This window comes from Centropristis striata, chromosome 1 (assembly GCF_030273125.1).
Source record: "Centropristis striata isolate RG_2023a ecotype Rhode Island chromosome 1, C.striata_1.0, whole genome shotgun sequence".
Lineage (NCBI taxonomy): Eukaryota > Metazoa > Chordata > Actinopteri > Perciformes > Serranidae > Centropristis > Centropristis striata.
In genome coordinates this window covers 5588328-5598153 of record NC_081517.1, presented here as the reverse complement: position 1 = coordinate 5598153, position 9826 = coordinate 5588328, and the positions used below count along the sequence as shown (strand labels likewise).

General features: G+C 39.9%; 1 protein-coding gene across 1 annotated transcript; it reads left to right on the top strand.

Moving 5' to 3' along the window:
• The first annotated feature begins 3695 nt into the window (after nt 1-3695).
• gpr78a (G protein-coupled receptor 78a) lies at nt 3696-7683 on the top strand. The gene is made up of 3 exons (XM_059358521.1): nt 3696-4595; nt 4835-4948; nt 6748-7683. The coding sequence occupies exons 1-3, from the start codon at nt 3922-3924 to the stop codon at nt 6989-6991; spliced, it is 1032 nt and encodes a 343-aa protein (XP_059214504.1). The 5' UTR covers nt 3696-3921; the 3' UTR covers nt 6992-7683.
• Nucleotides 7684-9826: the final 2143 nt, after the last annotated feature.

Sequence of the window (9826 nt, the reverse complement as noted above, 5' to 3'; positions counted from 1 at the left end):
TGCTACCATCACCTCGACAAACGCCCCGCTCTCAGGTCTTTTCGGTGTGGAATTGAATTGAACAGAGCAGACAGATCAGGGTCACAGCTGCCAAAAAGGAGTGATTCCCTTCTCTCTGTCACTACAAGCATTTAGTAGTAAAGAGATGCACCCAGGGGTGTAGAGTGTTGAAGATGGATTTAAGTGTAAATTTTAGTCCAAAATAGACACATTTAAAACAAAATTCCCCTCCAAAAAACACGCCTCAGGAGGTCTGGGGCTGACTTGCGTGCAGTGGTAAGGATGGACAGATGGATGCATGTACAGAGAGTAAAATCAGCTCAGAGGGAGAGGAACAGAGGCGAAGTTAAGGTGATGAGGGAGCTCCATATTGTGTTTCCGACCGTGGGAATTGTGATGTTATGTAATGGCGCGAAAACAGCATATACACGGAGTCACAGAGCCAGGGGCAGTGGCTTTGGGGGAAGTCGGATGGACCCCTCGCCTGCTAACGGGACTTCTTAAGTGCTTCTGCCATCAGCATTCTGTTGCTTGCATAACAGCCACTCCAGCCATGGGAACCCAGAGCATACACGTGACCACTAAGAGGGTTCCTTCTGGCTGAGGGGTGATTTCTCATTCCCTCTCTTCCTCTTTTCCTCCCTCTTTTTCTCTCGTTCCTTCAGAGCAACAAAGGGGTTTTTCCTTCACAGCAAAAGAGCCATTAAGATAACACGCTCATGGACAGCACTCCCACTGAGGATAGTAGCATGACAACAAAAGGGGCAGCATACCAGGCATATTTCTGCATATACTGTAAATATGATCGTCTAAGAACCTGCTAATGATTGAATATAAATGGAGCCTCTGGGGACTGAAGGGATAAACAACATCTGGGGAGCTGCAGCTCAGCCCACCTTCATGCCCATAGACAAACGTATATAATGTGTACATACTGAGGAAATAGCTGCCCACGCATCCCGCACCCCGAGCCCACTCATGCATCGAAGATTTTTTGCATAAATTAACTGTCATAATTATATGAAAAATGTGTTAAAGGGGCAATAATTTAGATGTTTTTTTTGTTGTCTTTGTTTGATTTGTTTTTTTTAATCATCCAAGAGAAAACACATGAATGCACAAAAAATCCCTTCAAGGTCATTCCAAGCAGCTTATTAAAGATACAATGTGTAATTCCTGTCCACATGCTCCAAACCTCCTCTCGCCCTCCTCCACACACACAGAAAATGTTGAGGACTGAACAGTTGGACGCAATTAATAAACCTTGCAGTGTCCTTAAAAATGTACAGCAAACTTTCTAAACCTCCAGTCTTGCCTTATCTCATAACAGTTATTCTTTTTTTTTCTTTTTTTTACTTTTTTATTGAAAGCTATTTTACAGTCAACAACATAGCAGTGCCATTTGAAAATGAGGACTTCCATTCTTTCATTTTTCTTTTTGTTCCTCCCACAATCCCATCCCACCCAAAAAAGAACAATTCTCAATTTAAATTCAAAATTGGCTTGTGAACAGTTCAGAATACATACAACAAATATAATAATAATAATAATAATAATAATAATAATAATAATAATAATAATAATAATAGTAATAATAATAATAATAATAATAACAATAATAATAATAATAATAATAAATAAATAAATCATGTACAGCAAAAAATGTACAGCAAACTTTCTAAATCTCCAGTCTCGCCTGATCTCATACCAGTTATTATAATCGGTTATGAGATGGTGGATACCTGGCAGACAGGTAAGTTGCAGCACAATTCCATCCAGTAAAGCAGATCAGAGTCTCCATAGGTCTGGGGAGGGCTCGGACTACAGCGAGGTGAGTATGCAAACACATACGAACACACACAACAGTTCACAGAGCAAGGCTGCTGACGCTGTAGGTGCCTAGACAGGAAACAAGCGAGGGACCAAGAAACCAGTACAGAAGTATAGGTAGGTATAGGTATATGTACCGGTACACTCACTTAGCTTGTTTAAGGCGGGAAGACATCAAACACCTGCTGGAGTAGACAGAAACCAGAAGGAGCAGAGGCAAAACTCATGTTTGGGGATGGAGGGCTGAGGTGTTTACTAGAGAACAGATGAAGCAGGTGAGTCAGAGGCAGGCAGGGTCGGCAACAGGAGAGCATTCCAAAGGTAAGTGCTAGAAAATCAGGCGCGTCGAACAATCAGGTAATGAGTATGTGAGGCTGGAGTCTTTATTCTGGCTTTACTGGTGATCAGGGGCAGCTGAGTGCACAGGTGAGTAGAGCTGGTTGATGAGGTGGGAGTGGCTGGCAGGGAGAGTGGAAAAGAACTGGGTGTAAAAAGGAGCAGGAGGGTGCAGAGCTGAACTGTGACAAGTGCTCACTAAAACTGTGTCCACATTTAAAATGAATGTCCGCTAACGTCCGCCAATTCATTATTAGATGCTAGTTATTGCTGTTAGATTTGTAAATAGTTCATTTTCTTTATAATCCTTGAAATTCACAACACTAAAGTGATCCATGATCGCCTCTCAAGGTACAAATTGCATGAAAACAAGACAGGATGGGTGGGGCGAGATGGTTGTCATGGTAATTACTGTAGATATCTATGCAACACATTAGATTGACGTCTTTAACATAACATCAAAAAACTGTTACTTGTTCACATACTGTTGGTTATATGCGATTTTTTAAATTCCTTTAAACAGAAATTCTGACCATATCTTACACTTTGCAGATTTTAGTTTTTTGTGGTATTATTGTGGTATTATTGTTGTTGTTGTACCTCATTAGCATAGTAGTTCAGAATGTGTATATAAATAATTATAATAAAATAAATAATATTCTGGAAAGGAAAGCCCATCTTATTTCCATCTTCCATCCTGTACATGTCCTTCCTCCGATATTAAATTTTTCTTTCAGCCTCAGGTTCCATCCATCCTCTCATACTCCCCTCACTCTTTCCTCCAGTCCACCTGCTGTTTGTAATGTAGATTATGTGCAGCACAGAGTCTCATATTTTCACCAACCGTAGAGAAATGAACGCACTGTGGCAAATGGTTTCTTAAAGGCAGGTCCACACAAATCAGCGCTGAAGAAGATGAAGTTCAAAGAGTTATGAAGCCACCAGAGACTTGGTGTTGCTATGGAGATTAGTTATTCTCTCAGTGTGTGTGTGTGTGTGTGTGTGAGTGTGTGTGCATGTGTGTGTTTCACCTGATGTTTTTTGGGGGGGTGGACTTAATCTGTCACTGTGGTCAAGGCTTCACTGTTTCTATGTGCTCATGTTTATCCACTGGACGGTGTTTAAAGCAAATATATTATCAAAGAGAGGATATTAAGAGGTACTCTGTCTCATAAATTCTAATTAATATTTCTCATAATTGATGCCACACACGGACATATTCCCACAGGCATCACTCAGGGATTTTGTGCAAAAACACAATGTCATGTTTTTCGGGGTGAATTTGTGTGCACATACCATGACAACCCCATCTCTGATATTAACTCCTGCCTGCATGAATATTGTTCAAGCGTCACATGAGCCAGCTACCGACTGCACGTGCAGAGCGCACGGCATTGCCAGCGAGAGAGGAGGCGCCGGATAGTGCGCATGATCGAGAGTAAACACTGAGCACTTGGTAACCTGAAGTCATCATTTCTACAGCTTTTCACTGTGGACCAAAGAGCTGCAGAGTGATGGTTACTGGGGGAATTAACAAATCACCAACACTTATTGGACCAGTGGAGAGACTCATCAACCTATAATGAGTTTTAAAGTAACAAATGCCACTGAGTGACACCAGGAAAAGGCTTGTTTGGGCATTTCAGCACTGGACAGCTCTTGTCTTGAGATTTGTGGCATGTGCGCGGGGGAAGTGACCAGCCTGTGGTGGGCAGGAGCAGAGAGCATCCTCCACACGACTCCTACCGCCGAGACATGAGCATACCGGAGTTCCTACTGGAAGTGTCCATTGTGGTGATAGCTGTCGTCTCGCTGTTGACAAACCTGTCAGTGCTGCTATGTTTCACCCAGAGCAGCGAGTTGAGATCCCACGTGCCAGGCATCTTCATCCTCAACCTGTCATTCTCCAACATCCTCCTCACTGTCATCAACATGCCCGCCACTTTTCTCGCCGTGGCCAGGAGCGCGCAGCCCTTCGGGGACCTGTTCTGTCAGGCTGTGAGTTTTGCAGAGACTTTCCTCACCTCTAACGCGATGCTGAGCATGGCGGCGCTCAGCATGGACAGGTGGGTGGCGGTGGTGTTCCCCCTCAGTTACTCCAGCAAGATGCGCTACAGGGACGCGTTCCTGATCGTGGCGTACTCCTGGATGCACTCCCTGACCTTCTCCCTGACGCAGCTGCTCATGGACTGGGGAGGGTACAGCAACACATACGCCTCGTGCACGGTGCACCTGGACGAGGAGAAGAGGTCTCAGCTGGCGGCGTACGCCACCTTCACCGCTCTGTTCCACTGCAGCAGCTTCGCGCTCTGCCTCCTCGTCCTGTGCTTCGCCTACCTCAAAGTTTTGAGAGTGGCCAGGTCTCACTGTAAGAGGATAGATGTGATTACGGTGCAGACTCTGCTTCTGCTGGTTGATATTCACCCCAGGTAAAGAAACATACTGCACATCAAACTTTGAGCTCTTCAGATGTTTTTTTCTTCTAAAAGATCAAATGTTTCACCTGTTTCCTGCGGGTTTGCTTGTTTCAATGGAGGAAATGTTTCCTTTAAATAGTCTATAGAAGCTGCTTTGTAACATGAATTATATAAATTGTTAATATATTAGATTTTATGCGCCAGATATGAATTTAACTCTTTTTCTGTCTGTCTGTCTGTCTGTCTGTCAGTGTGAAGGAGAGGTGTCTAGCTGAGCAGAAGAAGAGGAGGCAGCGTGCAACTAAGAAAATCTGCGTCTTCATCGGCACCTTCATCCTCTGCTTTTCACCATATGTTATAACGAGGTAATAGCTCTCTCTCTCTCTCTCTCTCTCTCTCTCTCTCTCTCTCTCTCTATATATATATATATATATATATATATATATATATAAAACATGTTTTCTGATCAATAATAGTTTATATGAATAGTTTATATAAAATATGTATTTTTTTATTGTTTGTTTTTTGTTTCGTAATTCTCTGCTTTTTTACATCATGGCCAGGGGACTACAGATGAAAACTAGCCTTCTGGCTAACTCTGGCTTTTTTAACCATGTATAATCATGTGTTTTATGAAATTGCACTGTCCCCTTTTAAATAAACTAATAATAATAATAAAGTATCCTGAATTAAGTACCTAAATAATACCTTTATTTCTTAAAAAAAGGAATAAAAAAAGATACAGATTTTCAAAGATTTAAAAGAAATAGTATGTGCTTGTTACCAATTTATATGCCATTATTGTATATATTATTCCATTGAAAGGATCCTCTGCTTTTCACCATATGTTATAACAAGGTAATCTCTCTCTTTTTTATACTTTTATACTGAATTAAATATCTGAAAAATAAATAATAAATAAATAAAATACAAATTAAAAATATATAAATAAACATACAGATTTTTAGAGATTTAAAAAAATAGTATATGTTTGTTACCAATTTATATGCCATTATTGTATATATTATTCCATTAAAAGGAGATAATTATCATATTAAATTATTGCCCATCCCTATTCCCACATGAGTCATCTGGCTTCAGATGCTTTCACAATAATGGCCCTATAGAAAATCACACTATGTTACATTTCCGGTGTGTCTCATGTGTCAATAATAATACAATGATGGCTTTCTATCGATTGGGTCCATTTTGTACATCTGACAGTGTTACAGTGGAATAACATCTGACGCTCAGTGATATTCTCAGTATGGCCTAAAGGTTAAATGCAGAACCCTGAAAGTTTAGTGAGGTTTACATTCACTTTGTTGAATCTGTGTCTCAAGTAAATGGTTCGAAGGTTGTAAAGTTGTAAAGTATTCCCAATATTTTGTTATTTCCCACAATAGAAAATTGCAAAATCTTAGATTCAACACCTCATCCTACATAAAGGAACATTTATTTTTATTTTCAGATTTTTAAATTATTATTATTATTATTATTTATGGATATTGCTATGCATATTATCATGTGCAATTATTCATATCCATGCATCTGCTAGCTATGATGTCCACCCAGTACCGAACAGATTTTTTAGCAAAGCAGCTAAATTGTTTGGAGAGAAAAAAATAAAATAAATATATATATATATATATATATATATATATATATATATATATATATATATATATATATTTTTTTTTTTTTTTTTTTTTTTACATAATTGTATTTAAAAAATTATGTAGATATATATATATATGACAGCAAATAAAAATTGCTAAAACACAGGCTGTATAGCTCTCTCTCTCTCTCTCTCTCTCTCTCTCTCTCTCTATATATATATATATAGATAGATAGATAGATAGATAGATAGATAGATAGATAGATAGATAGATAGATAGATAGATAGATAGATAGATATCAGATATCATCAGATATCATATATTTAATGATACATAATGATAAAATAAAAAATATAGAAAAAGTCACATAATTTAGACTTAATTTCACATACTTATGGTTTATTATCTGGAGAGATGAGACACATGGGATACTTAAGTGGTGTTCTTCTTTTTTCAAAGTGCAACACAGAAAGGCCTTTCATATTCAGTACATCAGGGGCAAAACAACTGACTGTCTGTGCTTTGTCTTCTTCTTCCTCCTGCAGGCTGGTGGAGTTGTTGCCCTCTGTGCACATCCCCCGCTACTGGGGCATGACCGCCAGATGTCTGTCTTATGCCAAGACCTCCAGCGACCCGTTTGTCTACTGCCTGCTGAGGCATCAGTACAGGAAGGTCCTCGTTAGTATCATAGGCCGGTTTATGCGAAAGGACCGCTACTCGCTGTCTGTCCACAGCGTGAGCAGCACGCTGGACACCATAGACGACAGCTGCATCGCCAGAGTCACCTGAGCTTCATGTGCAAATCTTTAAACGATTCAACACTTGCAACCCTTCTGAAGAAGGGTCAAAGGTCAGGGTCTCTGAAGAGCAGCAGCCCTGCAGATGGAAGAGAGTCACTGCCTTGCTCAAGGACACTTTGACACAGCGGTGGACCACAGGGAGTGTCCACTGGGAGAATTGTGAAGGACACAAAACAGTGTTTTCTCACTGAGAGCGTACTGGCCTCTGATGTGTGCCGAAGGCCTCTTGAGCCTCTACACACTGTCGTTTCCAAAGGGCTTGTCAGTTTGCCTGCTGAGGCATCGCCAAGAACACACCGCACGACGCCCACAACACTATGTTTATTACTATCATCAGTGTAAATGTACGGTTAAAGAAACCTTGAATTTGTTCGAAAGTGTACTTCATGTTTCAGTGAAAGAGCTGGAAAAATGTTCATTCTCATGACTGTTATGACGCTAAAGTTAAAGTTTGTGTTTATGAGTGCCATTTTATTATGTAGAGTGTAAAAAATAGGTGTGAGGATGTGTGACGATGTTACAGCACAACACAGATTAAATAATAAACTGCACTGCCACAGAAACACTATGACTCAGTCACTATATACATACGAATGAAGGAAAAGCCATTAGATTCTGGTCAAACTGTGCTGCTGTGGGTAAGGTAATTATAGTGGTGTTGTGAGAGTGGTTCACATGAGCTTTGAGCAACTCAAACAAAGGGAGAGTGAGTCATTTGAAGGATGCCTGAAGAGTGAAAGTATTCAGTGTTGCACAAGAGAACAAAAAACAGAAATTAGACAAAATTAAAAAATAACAAGTTTTGGAAAATGGACTTTGTCAGCCTGTTTTCATTCACTTTTTGTTCTTATACCTAAAGAAAATAAAGCTTTATAATTTAATATATAACCCACAGAACAACGAGCCACAGGGTGCCGCTTATTATGACAGCTTTTAGTGGGCATAATTATTATGATGGAAGGAAAGGAGGAGGTCAGGTAACATATAAATAGTGATAAAGTCTATTTTGTCTCAGGAGAAGATTGAGGTGGATAGGTGGATCAAAAAAAACACAAGAGTGATTGAAGGTTACATATTTTAACTTCTGTATGCGACAATGTTACAGGTGTACGTACGAAAGGCGTTGTTTTAACCCAAACCATGATCTTTTCAATAAACTAAACTCTTTTGGTGCCTAAACCTTAGCAAGTAGTTGCGTATCACAACATTAACCCCTTGTTTACATGCTACCGTTCCACAACGTTAAATAGAAAAGTTACATGTTTACAGAGCAACCATTCATTCACTCATTCATTCATTATCCTTAACCGCTGATCCGCACCCCGACATATGGAGACACACAATCACGCTCTCATTCACACCTATGGGCAATTTAGAGATTTCAATTTAGTGAGAACCCACATGGGGAGAACATGCAAACTCCACACAGAAGAGTCGCAAGCCGGAGTCGAACCAGAGACCCTCTTGCTGTGAGGCAACTGCATCACCATGCATCCCCAATATAAACATGTAAATATGTGAAATGAACCATTTTCATTTTATATGTTGATTACTCTTAATAAGCCAAGCAGAAGAAGTTTCATCCCGAAAAAAAACTTTTTAAAGAGCAACCATATCACGCAAATGAGGTCTACCTGTGGGTGACACAAACCATGACCTGCCTACTGCAGGACACGCCCTTGAATTTGTCACAGTTTGGCTAGCTATAGGTACAAAAACTAACTGGTTAGTGTTAGGGACAAAAACGTCTTAGTTAGGTTTTGGGAAAGATCATGGTTTTCTTTTAAATAAATACTTTATACCAAAAGTTATATTAGGGGGCATGTCATGTAGTAAAATGGATGTGTTTTGTGCCAGATTGCAGATAGACCCTTATCTATCACGGTAAATAAAAGGTTTTTTTCCCCCAAAATATATCATGCAAGCCACTTATTTTCTTCATATTACTTTAATCATTTGTTGACCCCTCATATCGTTAGCCTCATAGCATATTTGCCTAAGTCATATTTGAACGTTTTCGGGAAACAAGAAAATACACAATTTTTAGTAAGCCCATTGGTATTCTTAATTGATATTGTAACAGTAAGTTCAAATAGAAGTGTGAACAAGTTTGCATAAAAAATTAAACACATCGATTTCATAACATATAAAAGTGACTTAGGCAGAATATGCCATGACAATTTTTCTCTTACATATAAATGATGTAGTTTGGTTTGTATGTAGCCGCAAAAATGCCTAAGTCACACAGATGACTAAGGCAGAAAGTGATTTTGGACTCTAACAAGTGTTCTGATAGGCTGGCAACATAGGCAATAAGGCAGAAAGATGCAGCAGTGGTAGGAGAGTAAAGTTAGGCAGATATCACAATTTGGCCAAAAAATGACTTAGGCAATTATGCTATGAGGCTAACGATATGTATCTTAGGACCATCTGGGGGGTCTTGACCCCTATGTTGGGAACCTCTGCTATATACACATTATACATTGCTATAAAAGTCTACCAATAGGTTGTCATTATGAGGATAAAACAGTGAAGGTTGACAGGGTTTTAATGGTGCAGAGATGTTTTTTCGCATTGAATTGGTGAACAGATTCAGCAGCTCTATCATGTCAAACAAACAGGCATGAACTTCCTCACTCCCACCCCCACAAGCCACGTTTCTTCCTCATGTTCCCACACACGCGCACACACACACACACACACACACACACACACACACACACACACACACACACACACACAGCTCTGTGCAGTGAAATATGATCGGTGCTCGCTCGTAACGCTCAGCAGTGAGCCATAATCCTGGCGCGCCGCTCTTTTTTCG

What these genes read in the sequence shown, in the direction of transcription:
- gpr78a (XM_059358521.1), top strand. Translation starts at nt 3,922, where the DNA reads ATGAGCATACCGGAGTTCCTACTGGAAGTGTCCATTGTGGTGATAGCT. An exon ending in CTGGTTGATATTCACCCCAG is followed by an intron (nt 4,596 to 4,834) that starts GTAAAGAAACAT and finishes TCTGTCTGTCAG; the next exon opens with TGTGAAGGAGAGGTGTCTAG. An exon ending in TCACCATATGTTATAACGAG is followed by an intron (nt 4,949 to 6,747) that starts GTAATAGCTCTC and finishes TTCCTCCTGCAG; the next exon opens with GCTGGTGGAGTTGTTGCCCT.